The sequence below is a fragment of the Astatotilapia calliptera genome, chromosome 6 (genome assembly GCF_964374335.1).
Source record: "Astatotilapia calliptera chromosome 6, fAstCal68.1, whole genome shotgun sequence".
Classification (NCBI taxonomy): Eukaryota; Metazoa; Chordata; class Actinopteri; order Cichliformes; family Cichlidae; genus Astatotilapia; species Astatotilapia calliptera.
The window spans coordinates 41,343,625-41,361,614 of record NC_137427.1 but is presented as its reverse complement, the minus strand read 5'-3'; the positions used below and the strand labels follow the sequence as shown (position 1 = coordinate 41,361,614).

General features: G+C 42.9%; 1 protein-coding gene across 5 annotated transcripts in view; it reads right to left on the bottom strand.

The window, feature by feature from the left end:
* vegfc (vascular endothelial growth factor c) overlaps positions 1–17,990 on the bottom strand; it is a 97,921-nt gene that overhangs the window by 58,551 nt on the left and 21,380 nt on the right. For all 5 annotated transcript variants that reach the window (XM_080303271.1, XM_026172105.2, XM_080303270.1 and 2 more), the window contains exons 2-3: positions 9,035–9,275; positions 8,481–8,671 (exon numbers count right to left, since the gene is read on the bottom strand). In XM_080303271.1, coding sequence (XP_080159397.1) covers positions 8,481–8,671; positions 9,035–9,275 — 432 coding nt within the window. The remainder of the gene's footprint in view (positions 1–8,480; positions 8,672–9,034; positions 9,276–17,990) is intronic.

The window sequence follows — 17,990 nt, the reverse complement described above, 5'->3', positions numbered from 1 at the left end:
TTCAGGTCCTGGGTGATGGTGGTACCCAGGAAGCGGAATGAGTCCACAGAGGTGATGGGGGTGTCAGACAGGATGATGGGGGGGAGTGGAGCTGTGTGTTTCCTGAAGTCCACAATAATCTCCACTGTCTTCTGGGCATTCAGCACCAGGTTGTTGTGGCTGCACCAGGACACCAGACGTTCAACCTCCCTCCTGTAGGCAGACTCATCCCCGTCCGAGATGAGTCAAATAACGGTGGTGTCATCTGCAAACTTGATTAGCTTGACAGACTGGTGGGTGGAGGTGCAGCATTTGGTGTACAGGGAGAAGAGCAGAGGAGAAAGAACACAGCCCTGAGGGGAGCCGGTGCTGATGGTCCGGGAGTCCGAGACATTCTTCCCCAGCCTCACATGCTGTTTCCTGTCGGTCAGGAAGTCAGTGATCCACCGGCAGATGGGATCAGGCACATTCATATGGGAAAGCTTGCCTCGGAGCTGGTCTGGAAGGATGGTGTTGAAGGCAGAGCTGAAGTCCACAAACAGGATCCTGGCGTAGGTTCCTGGGGAGTCCAGATGCTGCAGGATGAAGTGTAGGGCCATGTTGATGGCGTCATCTACAGACCTGTTGGCTCTGTATGCAAACTGCAGGGGGTCCAGGAGGGGGGCCGTGAGGGTCTTGAGATAGGAGAGAACCAGGCACTCAAATGACTTCATGACCACAGATGTCAGAGCCACGGGTCTGTAGTCATTTAGTCCAGTGATCCTTGGTTTCTTGGGGACAGGGATTATGGTAGAGGACTTGAAGCAGGCAGGCACATGACATGCCTGCAGTGAGGAGTTGAAAATGCCAGAAAACACTGGGGCCAGCTCGTTTGCACAGTGTCTGAGGGTGGCAGGAGACACACCGTCTGGGCCAGGAGCTTTTTGAGCATTCAGACTCTTAAACTGCTTCCTCACACCTGCTTCATGAATATGAAGAGTTGTGGTGGGAGGAGGTGGTGTGAAATCCTCTTTTGTGTGGGGTGAGGAGGGGGATGTTGTAGGTGAAGTGTTTGATGATGGTGATGGCTCTATGGAGGGGGGAGAGGTGGGGGAATGAGTGTCCAAAGTGTCTCTATTGTTGGGGCCGTTGGAGGTGTGAAGGCTGCCTGATGGCTCGTCAAAACGACAGTAGAAGTCGTTAAGGGTGTTGGCCAAGAGCAAGTCATCAGTGGAGTGGGGGGTTTTAGGCTTGTAGTTGGTGATATTCCTAAAACTTTTCCACACAGAGGCAGAGTCATTCTCTGAGATCTGCTGCTGCATCTTCTCAGAGTGCTGATGTTTAGCAATGTCCACTTCTTTAGTGAACCTGTACTTGGCCTCTCTGTAGCAGTCCCTGTCTCCGCTTCTGAACGCCTTTCTCTTTTCCAGCCACAGCTTTTTGAGTTTAGGAGTAAACCAGGGTTTGTCATTATTATAACTCACCCTGGTGCGTGATGGCACAATGCTGTCCTCACAGAAGTGGATATAGGAGGTGACAGTGTCCGTAAACTCGTCCAAGCTGTTAGAAGCAGCCTTCATTGTGTCCCAGTCTGTGGTCTCCAAACACGTGCGAAGCTCCTCCTCAGCCTCGTTGCTCCACAGTTTTTTGGTCCTCACAACAGGTTTGGAGAGCTTCAGCCTCTGTCTGTACGCGGGGATTAGGTGGATCATGACGTGGTCAGAAAGTCCGAGTGAAGCGCGGGGCACCGCACGATAGGCCCCGCTGATCGTGCTGTAACAGTGGTCTAATGTCCTCTCCTCTCTGGTCGGGCATTTAATATACTGCTTGTATTTGGGAAGCTCATGGCTCAGATTGGCTTTGTTAAAGTCCCCAAGAGCAATAATGAGAGAGTCCGGGAATGTCCGCTCCATGTGCAGTATCTGCTCCGCGAGTGCGCACTGAGCTGCCTGCACATCCGCATCTGGCGGGATGTAAACAGCGGCCAAGATGAATGAAGCAAACTAGCGCGGAGAGTAAAACGGTTTGCAGTGAATAAAAAGGTATTCCAGAGAGGAAGAGCAACATGGAATCAGAGTTAGTTTGTAGGATCCTCTCAATTCACAAAGCTTAGCTCAGAAAACATGAAAATGCTCTGGAGAGCAGGGCACAATTGTTCAAAAGCTTGCCAAATTAAAAGATATGATGAAACCTCCAAATTTTTAACCAAATGTTAACCCTACTCCATCTTTGAGTTCCACACAGGTACTGCATTTGGAGCTTCCACAGAAGCCACTTTTTCTGGCGAGCTAGAAAATAGTGGTGGATATCTCACACAGTGTTTTTTAGCTTTTTGGGAACGCAGTAGAACTTTTTCCTCAGGCTGTGTAAAATTGCCTGCATGGTTGAGCTATTGCCTGCAAGTGTTTTGAGAGCTCAGGCAGAGTATAAATGCACTATATAAGAACCAGTTTATTTACCATTTACAAGCCCTGAGATGGGCTCAAGCTGTCCTCAAGTCTAATCGAAAACTCTTTTTTGAGCACTTCATCGCAGAGTATAAAATTTCTGACAAGGGATTGAACCCTGATCAAGGAGTCGAGGAGTGTGGTAAAAGGCAAATTAGCTACAAAGGATCTTAATGACTCACTTGATGCCTTACTTTCTGTGTAAATGTATCAGAATGGATGACCATATATGGGAGCATAGGAGAAGACACTGCAACTGCCATGGATCATCGGCCGAGCCATTTCTGGAACTGAAGGGGTTGCCCTGCAAAAGCTTGGCCGTACAAGAAATGAGTCAGAGGAATTCTGTAACATTTCATTGATGCCTGACCTGTGCCACCAAAAAAGCAGAGCCTGTCAGTAACTGTAGGGATATTGGTGGGTAAAATAAACAAAGCTAACTGTCAACTCTCAGACCCACTCACTTGAAGCATTAGTTGACTCAGACACCGAACAGACTTTTATTGATCAGACTCTGGGTAATGATTCAGTCATTCCCCTGATCACACTTCCCAAAGGATTACAAATTTCTGCAATAAATGGCACGTGGCTCCCACAAATAATCCGTAAAACTCAACCTGTTTCTCTCTCTCTCTGTCTGGCAATCACCCAACACTGAGGCAGGCAACACTGCCCTGGTTCTCAGACACCCTTGGCTCAGCACACATAACCTGAACATTGATGGAACACAAACGGTATCTCCAGTTGGAGTCTCAGGTGTCATCAGTCCATTTAAGTAACTGGTATTGCCGTTTGGGACAATACCAGTTGTCTTTCAGACCCTAGTCAGTGATGTCCTGTGTGACTTCATCAATCACTTCTTTGTGTACCATAATAACGTTCTGATTTTTTTCTAAGTCAGTTACAGAACATGAATGTGATGTCTGCCTTCAGCAGCTTCTGGAGAGCCGCCTGTATGTAAAAGGTGAGAAATGTGAAATTCATGTCGAATCAGTGTCATTCCTTGGGTTTCATTGTTGAAAAATGCCAGTTAAAAGTAGATGCCGTGAAGGTGCAAGCAGTGATTGTGTGGCATATCTCGCGCCAAAACTTCTGCACTGGTGGACAGAACCAAAGAGCGTGAATGTAATTGTCTGGTGTATTGCCTTGACAGTGTGAGCAGTTGTTGGAAGATGTAAAGCCCATCTTGAACATCCAATGACCTGTATAGTGCACTCTATGTATGGAAATTAATCATATTATTGTTTTGTAATATGTCAGGGTTATTCCAGATAGGTGTACGTTTGCATGGGATTAATGAAGACTCCGTTATTTTTAGAAACTCCCACCATGCTGTCAGAGAAAAGCTGATGTTGATACTTTTAAAGCATTCATGTCTTTTGATGTTTGAGCTAATAAATGGTAGGTCTGAAATCTCTAGATCCTTGCATAGTGCCTGTTCAACATCTAGCTAGGGCTCATCTAAGAAGGTATGTTTTAACCATTCTGAGATGAACTGAAGCCTGTTGGCTAAGAAGTATTGGTGAAAATTAAGCAGATCTAATCCTCCTCTATCCTTGGTTCTTTGTAGCGTTTTTAAGCTGATACGCGGGGGTTTATCTTTCCAAAGGAATTTGGAAATATATGAATCCAGAGATCTGAACCAATCTTGTGATGGTTTGTTAGGGATAATCAAAAATAAGTAATTTATTTTTGGCAAGATCATCATTTTTATAGTGGCGACCCTTTCCATGAGTGATATGGGTAAAGATTTCCATCTAGTCAGATCGCCTTCTACTTTCTTTAGAAGTGGGATGTGGTTTAATTTAGTTAAGTCTGAAAGCTTAGGAGAAACATTAATACCTAAATATTTAATATTTCCGGATTGCAGTGGGGCAGAGGAAGAATTATGGAAGGAGCAGTTAATGGGGAGAACTGTAGATTTTGGCCAGTTAATTGAATAATCTGAAACTCTTGAAAACCAGTTTATTAGAGTAATTACCTCAGAGAGGTTGGTTTGTGTGTTTTGCAGAAAAAGCAACACATCATCCGCATAGAGACTAATTTTATGTTCTATGTTCTTACATTTTATGCCCTTAATTGTTGTAGCCTGTCTAAATGCTGCTGCTAGAGGTTCGATAAAAATTGCAAAAAGTGAAGGGGAGAGTGGGCATCCCTGTCTGGTGCCCCTCAGGAGACAAGCTGGAGGATGTCTGGTCATTTGTTCTGATACGAGCTGTTGGGGAATTGTATAATATTCTTATCCAGTTTATGAAAGAGTTTCCAAAACCAAATTTGTGTAAAGTTGCGAACAAAAATTTCCAGTTAACTCTGTCAAATGCTTTTTCTGCATCTAGATATAATATTATGGTTTCGATGTTTTTATTGTATGAGTAGTCTATTAAATTAAGTAATCTACGAGTGTTTGTTGAGGAGTGCTGACCTTTTATGAAACCAGTTTGGTCAGGATGAATTAAGAGGGGGGTTATTTTCTCTAATCTCTTTGAGAGAGCTTTGCAGATTATTTTAAGGTCTACATTTAAAAGAGAAATTGGACGATAGCTTGAGGGAAATAAAGGGTCTTTGCCTGGTTTTAGCAGGAGACTAATGTTGGCAGAATTCATATTTGGTGGTAGTCTGCCATTTTCCTCGATTTCCTGCAACATGCCGTGGAATACTGGTGCCAAAATTGTCCAGAATTCTTTGTAGAATTCTGCAGGGAAGCCGTCTGGACCTGGAGCCTTATTATTGGGCATACTTATCAGGGCTTCCTGGAGTTCACTTGGCGTCAGTGGCGAATCCAGTTCCATTGCTTGACTCTCTAGTAATTTTGGAAGAGTTACGTTGTCAAGAAACAGATCAATTTCATTTTTAGATGGGTTTATTTGTGGTGAGTATAAAGTTTCATAGAAATCCCTAAAAATGTTGTTTATTCTTCCAGGGTTATATATTGTGTTCCCCGATAAATCTTTAGCAGCACATATAGTTGTTTTTTCTTTCTTTATTTTTAGCTGGTTAGCTAGAAATCGACCTGATTTGTTACTGTGTTCAAAATTCTGCAAGAGAAGTCTTTGTATAAGGAATTGTGTTTTTTTTATTAATAGTTTCATTTAATTCTAGTTTTTTCTTGCGTATTTTGTTCAATGTTTCCTGATCTTGGTCACACGCGTAGGCTTCTTCTAGTGATTTGGTGTTTTTTTTCTAATTCCTGAATATTTTTGTTTTCTTCTTTCTTTTTGTGTGATGAGAAAGAAATTATTTTACCTCTCATCATTATCCTGGACTTTGTTACCGGCGTTCCTCCATTTTCAACAACCCTAATACTGTTGTACTTACATAACTGATTGCTTTTTGAAGGCTGCTCATTTTATTGCTCTTCCAAATCTTCTTTCTACTTTCAAGACTGTAAATAAGTAAGTAAAGTTTATTTATTAAGTGCTTTTCACAGACAGGCAGTCACAAAGCGCTGTACACAAAGATTAAAATAAAAAGTACAATCAATAGACATTATGCACAATGTAAAAGGTCAAATATAAGTTAAATAATGTGAAGAATATAAAATACGTAGATCAACAAAAGGCTTGTTTGAATAGAAAAGTTTTTAACTGCTTTTTAAAAGAATCCACAGAGTCAACCAAACATAACTGGTGGTAGACTGTTCCACAGCCTTGGTGCAACAGACTGAAAGGTTCTATCCCCTTTTGTCTTCAGTCGTGTTCGGGGAACAACCAACAGACTCTGAGTCTGTGAGCGGGGACGACGAGCAGCAGTGTATTTTGTAAGAAGCTTGGATAAATAATCTGGGGCCGTTTAATGCTCTGTATGATAAAACAACGCTTGCTAGAACGAGTTAGTAGTCTGGCTGCTGCGTTTTGTATTGCCTGGAGGAGAGAGAGAGAGATGATTTATCCAAGCTGGTAAACAGGGAATTACAGTAATCTAAACGCGATGACACAAATGCATGAATGAGTTTTTCCAGTTCAGCTGACGAGACCATATGTCGCAGTTTAGAGATGTTTGTTAAGTGAAAGAAACACTGCCCACTTGCTCACTGATCATGTACTCTGGCTATACGACATCCCCTTGGACATAATCTTTGACTGTTGGCCCTGGTTCACCTCGCAGGTATAGAAACAACACTGTTCAGCAATTGCAGCCAGGTCAGTCTTTCATCCTCAGAGTAAGTGTCAAACTGAGTGAGTAAATCAGGAGCTGGAAGCCAGCTTTTGCTGTGTCACTTCGGCTACTGGACGGTCCCCATTTGAATCATCACTTGGGCATCATCTTCCACTATTCCCCACTACAAAAGGTGAGCTCTCTGTCCCTTCCATGCAGCACCACCTTCACCACAGTCGCACCTTCATATCCTCCAGGTCAGAAATTGGTTTTCTACCAAAAAATGTTTCATTGCATACTGAGTCAAAGAAATGATCTCTCAACTTCGTTGGATCTTTTGAAATTAAATCCATGACCAACCCAGTGTCTGCTCACCTGAAACTGCCTTGTAACTTGACGATTCATACATTTTTCCATGCCTCTCAGTAAAAACCACTCTGTTATGTCTAGGCCCCCCACGAGCCCAGTTCAATGACAGCCAGCCAGCCTTCCCTGTAACACGAATCCCAGACACTATGGGAGAGGCTTCCAATATGTGGTTGACTGGGAAGGTTATGGTCCAAAAGAACACTCCTGGGTGTCACAGATAGTCAGGGAATTCCACCGTAGGCATCCCAACAAGGTTGGAGTGTCGCCATGAGGCCCTGTGGAATCAGGACTTTTTCTATATTATTATTGTGTTTGAATTATTGGTTTATCTTCACTCTGTCCTCAGTAAACCTTTCGATTGAGTGCCTCCTGCCTAGTTACCCCTTGACAATACACAAACATAGAACATAGAAGCAGGTTAAGATGTACCTGATGTTAACACAGAAATGCCACCAAATAATGAACCAGTTAAAATTGGATTCACCAGGCTTTATTTCTTCATTATGAAAGCAGGTTTAAAGTAAAAAACCAAAAATGCAGCGACAAACTACAATACGGGATAATCTGTGATTTATTATAAAATTAGTATAATAAAACCTTAACTTTCAGTTATTTTTGTATCAAAGAAAACTGTCATTACACAAGCAGTTCAAAGGATTTGGGTTTTGTTTTTGTCTATTTCCACACTTGTACTTCCATATCTTTTTTGTTCTCTGCAGGCAGAGTCATGGCTGAAGCTGTCATCTCAGCCTGCCCTGTGACCGCACTGATGACTTTTGCACTTCTGCTGAATCTGAGTACAGTACTTTACTGGGTAGATGGCAGAATTCCATCAGATCATTTAACCTCCTTTGGCACTATGTGGATCCCAATGAAAACCTGTTATCACTTCACAGCTTTCCTTAACTCCTTGTTTCAGTCTGTTCCACAGCTCCTCGTTTCCTGAAATCAAGCTCATCTGCTGTTCTGATTTACCTGCTTGTCGGAAGAGCTCAGTAGCCATCATCAACCTCCCTCACCTGACTGCCCACTCTCTGGCACTACATGCTTTGCCATTCATCCATTCTCTTCTGCTTATCCTTGGGGGTGCTCTAGTCTATCACAGGGTGAGAGGCAGAGTAATCCACCAGCCAACCAGACTCCCCCATTGACTCAAACCTGGACCCCCCCGAGGATAACTCCATTCCTTGTCCTCTGACAACATTTTCATTCCAACGTTGACCTTGAGTAATCTTGCCTCTTTTCTCTCACGGATAGCACTTCCATGCTGCCCACCGGTTCCCAAGGCCATTAACTTAGTGCTCAATAAAGCTTTTAAATCACTATCAGTGTCCTGAATCTGTCTATTGTGTCCAAACATTGTAGGTAAATGGCCTGTATTTGTATAGCACTTTACTTGGTCCATAAGGACCCCAAAGCGCTTTACACATTCAGTCATCCACCCATTCACACACATTCACACACTGGTGATGGCAAGCTACATTGTAGCCACAGCTGCCCTGGGGCGGACTGACAAAGTGGTCTTAAGGTGTGCTGACTGGGGACTACTAATGCTTATCAATAATAATAATAGAAGGGAACATTTTAAAAGATATAAAACAATGTGCTTACATTTTTGCTGAGGTAACCAGTGGAGATATTCCTGCATTGTTTGTCCTCAGAGTGGCAGCATCCTCCACATCTGTAGACGGACACACATGGTGGCTTATAGAAGACGTTGGTAGGAGCACCAAACTCTCTCCCCACATCAATACACACTTCTCTGGGAGAACACTGAGTCTTCCTCCATTCTGACTCTATACCTGCACACAGAGAGACAGTCAGACCACTGTTACGGTGACTTGTTGTTCTTCCTAATGTAGTATTTATCATGTATATTGTGGAGAGAAAAGCAGACCTAATAACAATCATTTGAATAGATACATTTTGTTTTATTACAGTGGCTATGATTTCTGTGCAAGATGTCAAATCCTAGTTGACTCATTCAATCTCAAATGAGCATGGGCCTTGGATTAGATTTAGAACTGGATACATTCACTAAAGCTTAATTATAGTAATTCTAGATGATCCAAAATCAAAGAAGACTCACTCTCCTCTTTATGAAACTGAAAGAATTAAGAAGTAGAATTTGAAGAAAGAACATAATAAACAAAACATAAACATACTTTTCAGGATATCCAAGTTGAGGTAGACAGCAGCAAATGTTGGCTCTTCTGTATCACCCAGTGGCCTAAGCTGACGGACCTGTGACTGCTGGGAGAGTTTGGAGGATGAAGATGCAGCAGCAGAAAGTTTGGATTTACACTTCACAGCAGCCCAGTATGAAGGATAGATGAGACTCATCAGCTCATCTACACTGGAGGCTGAACGCAAACTCTGTTCCAAGTCTGGCGTTGGTGAAGTGTCCTAAAAGTGAAAACAGACACCTTTACTCAGAACACTGCTTTCACTGAGAATTATTACATATTTTATAATAGTCAAATGAAGAGGGCTAGAAACACTTTTCTACCTAAATGAATGATCGTAAAATTGTATTTTTGCAAGCTAGAAATTTCAATGAGGTAACAGTCAAGGCCAAAGACTGGTTTCAAGTTTGGATCAACACAATTCAAATCAATATTGGAGTTAAGGCAAACATCCCAAACTAATTCATTTCAAATTGTCCAAAGCATGCCCTAAAACTTAAAGGTTATTTTCTTAAACGCAAATAAAAATTTCCTACTTTTTAATGTCAATGTTAAATACCCCTAAATTCTTCACAACAAAATCTTTAATCAGAGTCTCAGAAATATGACTCTGACAAGACTATCAGCCTAATGACTCAAAGCCTTTTCCTATGTAACCTATGTATACTGGGGACCTTTATTCATTTTGTATATCACCTGTTTTTGTGGGAGCACTTTAAATGGCTTTGACTTTATGACTTTTATGAATATAGAAAAGGATTCTTCAGCATTCTTCAGCACTGCAGCTTTCTTACTGCTGCCAGTTGGAAGACTCGAGGGTGAAACCACAGGAACACTGGGAAAAAACACTTTTCTTTTCTACTACAAAAGTATGTGAAGTAACAAGACATTTTTGTTGCATCAACAACAAATAAAGTTTGTGCAAGATCAGTGAGGCAGTTCATCTTATTGGTTTACCATGAGCAAACACTTGCTTTGGATATCACAAATGAAGAACACATGCTAGTGGTTACTCACTGCCAAATGTCTGTCAGTATGACGAGGATCTTAACCAAAGGGCAGGAGGGTGGGAAGAATTACAGTATGCATCACTTATAAGGTTTCCAGTCTGATGGAGTTATTGAATAGATAAAGCAATTTACTGCTGTGAACGTAGGCAGCCATACAACATATTTAAAACACCTTAAAAAAGCCCACTGAAAAAAGAAACAATACAAAACAAAATGCAAAAAAAAAATAATAATAATAATTAACGGAGAACTGGAACATCAATTCTACCTCAAATAACACTGGAGCTGCTAGTCCATTACTCCGTCAGTCAGTTTGTGCGTTTTGGGTGACTTTGACATATCAATGCATTAGTCCACAGGTGAGCCCATTTTAAATGGCTAAACTCCATTTAGCTTTTCAGAAGTGTTTGGTTAACTCATTCTTTTGGCTGCTTCTCCAAGCTTGGGTGTCTGTGCAGATCCCATCTTCTACTGCAGATAATATGCTGTTTATGGATGACATATTTTGATTTTTCATTTACTCTGTGGGGTACTAAAGACTTCCAGTCTATTGGTGGAAACAGACTGGAAACAGTCTTTAGTCTTTTTTTCTTCTTTTTTTTTTGCCTGTCCCGTTTCGTTCTTTTGCCATCAGAATTATTGTCTAAAGGCAAAGAAAGATGCCCAACGGATTTACTTTACCAAAATGGACCATCCCAGCCTTGCCGTATTGGTCTATTTGATTCACCTTTGCTTTTATTGTTTATTTTATTTTCATTTGCTGAACATGGGACAGACTTGACTGGGGAAAAGAAAAGGGAGAAAGAAAGAGGGAAAGAAAAAGAGAGGGGAAGAGGGACGGTGATAAAGGGCAAAAACCAAAAACCAACAAAACAAACAGACAAAAAATACAAATATCAATCACCTGGATCACCTGTTGAAAAAGAAAAAAGAGAAAACAAGCAAAAAAAGAGAGCAATATAAAAAATAACATCATCGCAATGATCTATGTGAATATAACAGTAAATACTAAATATTAAACATTATTGTGCAGCACGTAAGATCGACAGCGCACAGTGTGCATTGAGGTAGAAGCCAAAAAGGGTGTACTTTGTGTCTGTGAGAACCCGTCTGTACACCTGTGAGCGTGAGCGAGCTTATATTTAAAAGGTTCCTTCATGTAATGATCTGCTAGAGGGTGTGGGGAGCCATAGCCCCGTCCTTCTGGGCATGAAGCAGTTATGGAGGAGATCAAGGCCATCAGAGGCCCCAAGAGCAAAGGAGACCAAGGAAGACCAACAGAGGGGCAACCGCGCCACTATCCCGGAAAGAGCTGAGGAGAGCCCCAGATGAGGGGTTGCTCAGCAGCTGCAGAGCAGAAGCCAGGGGGGGTTGCAGTGACGTGCCCGTGAGCTCCGCCGGCAGCCAGCTGTGCCAGAGTGACCGAGCCCCAGGCCGAGAGGCCGAGGGTACCCCACACCCGAAGGAGCCCGAGCGAGCCCCAGGCTCCAGGCCCCGACAAGCAGCCACCAGGAGTGAGACGGTGGGTACCTGGACGCCCGTACCCGGACACAAAGAACCACCAATGCACCGATGTCTGAGGGAGTCCGCCACTGGCAGGGGGAGTGGTGGGGGGAGATAGGCCTCCATACCATTGAGGGTCTGAGATGTCCCCAGAGAGGTGGCGTCTGATACCCAACCTGACATATAGACACAGGCATACAGGCACACACAGATACAAACATCGATTCCCACCATGCTCTCATATGCAATTACTCAGCACTCACCCAACGTGGAGACAGAAATAAATAGACACTGTACACTCAATCACACTCCCCAAGCGTACTCTATACCCCAGGTCTAGGTACCCTTGCCCCTGGAGGGGGAAACTGCACCAGACCCAGGTAGTGTTACCCTCTTCCCTGGGGTGGAGAGAAGCAGACGGCCCCGACTCCGCAGCAGCAGGGAGGCACCACACTCCAGACCCCAATTGGATGACCAACTCCTCCTCCCAGCCCCCCCACCCCAACAGGCAACAGAGAACGGGGGTCTGTGAAGACTCCAAACCTCCCTGTAGTGTTGATGCATGTGTGTCCTAAGGTGCATTTAAAAGCCAGGGGGGCATGGAGCTACCTGCCAGAGAGCAGCAGGTAAGCGCATAGCCCCTCCTGATAGCCCTCAATGTCTACATGTATTTAAAATTGAGAGGTGGGCAACGACGCCAGGGGTGAGGTTGTACACCCTGATGGTCTTCTGGACGACGTGTAGCATGCCCACCCCCAAGGTCCGATATGTATGTGTTATGAGAGTGTGAGTAATGTGAATGTCTAAGTTGTGGGATAAAATTAAGGCACAGGCAGCCAGAAGGGGACAGAGGGGGACATCCCCCCCAGATGTCCCCCTGCACCCTGGTGACACACCTTTGCCCTAAGGTCCTGCATGTGTGGGTGATTGTGGTGGAGCGGGAGAGGGAGGCAGGTGACCCCTCCCTGGGGCCAGCTCCCCCGCTGTCCCCAGTAGGGAAAGGGGGCCCAGGCCCATCCGGACCGGGGCCCAGTTCAGCAGCGCCGCCCGGCCCCACAGAGCCCGGGACAGCCCACCCGACCCCACCACAGAGAAAACTGCACCCACCCCATCATCCACTTATCTTCCAGACTACACAAGACCATAGACACCCAGGCTGAGTTCTTCCTCCACCTCTCCTATATCTCTCTCCACCTGCAGAGTCAGTTCTTGGAGAGAGGAGACCTCCTGCAAGATGTAACAGCCTCCCCCACTAGTTGAAGAGCCCACCAGGTGGCTCGATGCACCGGTGGCATCCTGCACCAGGGCTGAGCCCCCATACACCCACCCGCCCACAACCCCGGCGACACACCAACCAGGATCCAAGCTCCCAAGCCCCCGAGGCCCAGCCAGGGCCCCAGCCCGGAGACGGAGCATCCCCAGAACCCCCCACCTGCCCCGGACCCACCCAGGGACAGCCAGGCTCCCAGGTCAGTAACCCACGTCCGTCAGCACAGACCATCCCCTAGCCCCGCTGCACGCAGCCACGAGGAAACCATCACCTAAGAGCCAACAGAGCCCTTAACAGGCCATGACCACAACCCCGGGTTGAGCCCTCCAAGGAAGACGCCTCTGGGGAATCCCCCGACACCCCAAGCCTGTCCTCACCCTCACACCAATCACAACAGTGAAGGTGGGACCAAACTATGACCCCCTACCCCAATAGGTGATGGAGCTGATCAAAGGAGCCCAGAGCAATTGATCTGATGTGGTGGTAGAGGCTGTATCAAGACTAATGTAATCTATTAGATAATTTCTATATTGGTTAGAATTAAGATTATTTTTATTTTTCCAGTTCACGAGGACTGTTTTCTTGGCTATGCATAGGGCACTGAAAACCATATGGGCTATATTTTTTTCTGTAGTGACATTATCTAAGCTGCCCAACAAACACACTAAAGGGGAAGTTGGAACGTTACACTTCAGACACTTTGATAAGTCTTCACATATCTCGCGCCAAAACTTCTGAACTGGTGGACAGAACCAAAGAGCGTGGATATAATTGTCCGGTGTATTGGTTTGACAGTGTGAGCAGTTGTTGGTAGACGTAAAGCCCATCTTGAACATCCGATGACCTGTATAGTGTACTCTATGTAGTATTTTGTATTGAATTATTTTAAGACTGGGATTTCTAAATAAATGAAAGGTTTTTAAGCGTATCTGAGACCAGAAGTTTTGGTCTAAGTTAACTGATAAATCCGCTTCCCATTTTGCAATAGGAAGTGATACAGGGAGTGCAGAATTATTAGGCAAGTTGTATTTTTGAGGAATAATTTTATTATTGAACAACAACCATGTTCTCAATGAACCCAAAAAAACTCATTAATATCAAAGCTGAATGTTTTTGGAAGTAGTTCTTAGTTTGTTTTTAGTTTTAGCTATTTTAGGGGGATATCTGTGTGTGCAGGTGACTATTACTGTGCATAATTATTAGGCAACTTAACAAAAAACAAATATATACCCATTTCAATTATTTATTTTTACCAGTGAAACCAATATAACATCTCCACATTCACAAATATACATTTCTGACATTCAAAAACAAAACAAAAACAAATCAGCGACCAATATAGCCACCTTTCTTTGCAAGGACACTCAAAAGCCTGCCATCCATGGATTCTGTCAGTGTTTTGATCTGTTCACCATCAACATTGCATGCAGCAGCAACCACAGCCTCCCAGACACTGTTCAGAGAGGTGTACTGTTTTCCCTCCTTGTAAATCTCACAGTTGATGATGGACCACAGGTTCTCAATGGGGTTCAGATCAGGTGAACAAGGTGGCCATGTCATTAGTTTTTCTTCTTTTATACCCTTTCTTGCCAGCCACGCTGTGGAGTACTTGGACGCGTGTGATGGAGCATTGTCCTGCATGAAAATCATGTTTTTCTTGAAGGATGCAGACTTCTTCCTGTACCACTGCTTGAAGAAGGTGTCTTCCAGAAACTGGCAGTAGGTAGTTGAGCTTGACTCCATCCTCAACCCGAAAAGGCCCCACAAGCTCATCTTTGATGATACCAGCCCAAACCAGTACTCCACCTCCACCTTGCTGGCGTCTGAGTCGAACTGGAGCTCTCTGCCCTTTACCAATCCAGCCACGGGCCCATCCATCTGGCCCATCAAGACTCACTCTCATTTCATCAGTCCATGAAACCTTAGAAAAACCAGTCTTGAGATATTTCTTGGCCCAGTCTTGACGTTTCAGCTTGTGTGTCTTGTTCAGTGGTGGTCGTCTTTCAGCCTTTCTTACCTTGGCCATGTCTCTGAGTATTGCACACCTTGTGCTTTTGGGCACTCCAGTGATGTTGCAGCTCTGAAATATGGCCAAACTGGTGGCAAGTGGCATCTTGGCAGCTGCACGCTTGACTTTTCTCAGTTCATGGGCAGTTATTTTGCGCCTTGGTTTTTCCACATGCTTCTTGCGACCCTGTTGACTATTTTGAATGAAACGCTTGATTGTTCGATGATCATGCTTCAGAAGCTTTGCAATTTTGAGACTGCTGCATCCCTCTGCAAGATATCTCACTATTTTTGACTTTTCTGAGCCTGTCAAGTCCTTCTTTTGACCCATTTTGCCAAAGGAAAGGACGTTGCCTAATAATTATGCACACCTGATATAGGGTGTTGATGTTATTAGACCACACCCCTTCTCATTACAGAGATACACATCACCTAATATGCTTAATTGGTAGTAGGCTTTCGAGCCTATACAGCTTGGAGTAGGACAACATGCATGAAGAGGATGATGTGGACAAAATACTCATTTGCCTAAAAATTCTGCACTCCCTGTATTGATTTATCTGTTTTAGAAAATATTCTGTATATTCTGGATAGTAATTTGGGGGTTTTAAGAGTAAGAAATTGTACCACACTTGATGGTGTTTGTAGTTCAGCTTGACCGGATTTAAATTTCTTTTTTACTATGGATTTAATTTGTTGATATTCTAAAAATCTTTCCTTTTTGATCCCATATTGTGTAACTAGTCTGTCAAATGGAATAAATTCTGTTCCTTCTAATATATGTTCTAAGTATTTGATTCCTTTACCACTCTAATCTGGAAAGTTTATCATATTATTGTTTTGGAATATGTTAGGGTTGTTCCAGATAGGTGTACATTTGCATGGGATTAATGAAGACTCCGTCAATTTTAGAAACTCCCACCATGCTGCCAGAGAAGAGCTGATGTTGACGCTTTGAAGCATTCATGTCGTTGGATGTTTGAGCTGATAAATGGTAGGTCTGAAATCTCTTAGATTAAAGTGCTTGTTCTACATTCAATTCAATTCAATTCAATTTTATTTATATAGCGCCAAATCACAACAAAAGTCGCCTCAAGGCGCTTCATAGTCAAGGTTCGTCTAAGAAGGTATGTTTTAACCATCCTGAGATAAATTGAAGCCTGTTGGCTAAGAAGTAGTGCTGAAAGTTAGGCAGTTCTAGTCCTCCTTTATCCTTGGTCTTTTGTAGTGTTTTTAAGCTTATACGTGGGGGTTTATTTTTCCAAAGGAATTTGGACATACATGAATCTAGAGATCTGAACCAATCTTGTGGCGGTTTAGTTGGGATCATTGAGAATAAATAATTTATTTTTGGTAAGACCATCATTTTTATAGTGGCAACCCTTCACATGAGTGATATGGGTAGACATTTCCATCTAGCCAGATCACCTTCTACTTTCTTTAAAAGCGGGATATGGTTTAATTTAGTTAGATCTGCAAGCTTGGGAGAAACATTAATACCTAAATATTTTATATTTCCCGATTGCAGTGGTGTAGAAGAAGAATTATGGAAGGAGCAATTAATCGGAAGGACTGTAGATTTTGACCAGTTAATTGAGTAATCTGATATTCTTGCAAAAGAGTTTATCAATGCAATTACCCCAGAGATATTGGTTTGTGAGTTTTGGAGAAAAAGTAACACATCATCCGCATAAAGGCTGATTTTATGTTCCACATTCTTGCATTTTATGCCCTTAATTACTGTATTCTGTCTAATTGCTGCTTCTAGTGGCTCAATAAAAATTGCAAACAGTGAAGGGGAGAGTGGGCATCCCTGCCTGGTGCCCCTCAGGAGACAGAAGCTGGAGAATGTCTGGTCATTTGTTTTGACACAAGCTGTTGGGGAATTATATAATATTTTTAACCAGTTTATGAAAGAGGATCCAAAACCAAATTTGTGTAAAGTTGCAAATAGAAATGTCCAGTAACTCTGTCAAACGCTTTTTCTGCATCTAAAGAAAATATTGTAGTTTCGATGTTTTTACTGTATGAGTAGTCTATCAAATTAAGTAGTCTACGTGTATTTGTTGATTTGTTTTTGTTTTGTTTTTGAATGTCAGAAATGTATATTTGTGAATGTGGAGTTGTTGATGACCTTTTATGAAACCAGTTTGGTCAGGATGAATTAAGAGGGGGGTTATTTTCTCCAGTCTCTTTGAGAGAGCTTTGCAGATTATTTTAAGGTCTACATTTATAAGGGATATTGGACGATAGCTTGAGGGTCTTTGCCTGGTTTTAGCAGTAGATTAATGTTTGCAGAAAGCATATTTGATGGAAGTCTGCCCTTTTCTTTGATTTCCAACAACGTTCTGTAAGAAATTGGGGCTAGAATCGTCCAGAATTCTTTGTAGAATTCTGCAGGAAAGCCATCTGGACCTCGAGCCTTATTATTGGGCATACTTATCAGGGCTTCCAGGAGTTTTATTCCTAATTTTAATAGTTTGCTGATGCGATGACAACAAATATGTAAAATCAGGCTCATATTTGACGGGAATCATAGGAATCAGAAAACATGAGGGTTCACAAATTCACTTCTACAATGTCTTAGACACATTGTACTGCATACATATTTCATTCAATTCAATTTCATTTATATAGCTTTAAATTACAACAGCAAGCTCTTTATATTATAAGGTAGAGATCATGCAATCACAGTACATATGTATGCATATATATGCAGTACATATGTATACATATGCATACATATGTATTAGTTGTGCAACAGATCAAAAATCTCACGGTTCAGATCAGATCACGGTTTTAAGTCACTGATTGGATCAATTTTCGGATCAGCAAAAATAGAAAAAAAAGACAAAAATTCGACTCGCCATTTCCTTATTTAAATATTTTTTGCCTATTAAAAAACATTCAACTGAAGACTCATTCCAGGCACTTATATAAAAACAAATTAAGGTGCAATATGGACATTATGGACCATGCTGGGCATCCTCTGCATCCTCTGCACACAGCCATAAACAACCAGAGGAGTCTGTTCAGTGAAAGGTTGCTTCTCCCAAAGTCAAGGACCAGTAGACTTAAAAAGTCCTTTGTCCCACATGCCAGCCATCAAACTGTTTAACTCCTCGCTGGAGGGGAAACAGGGACA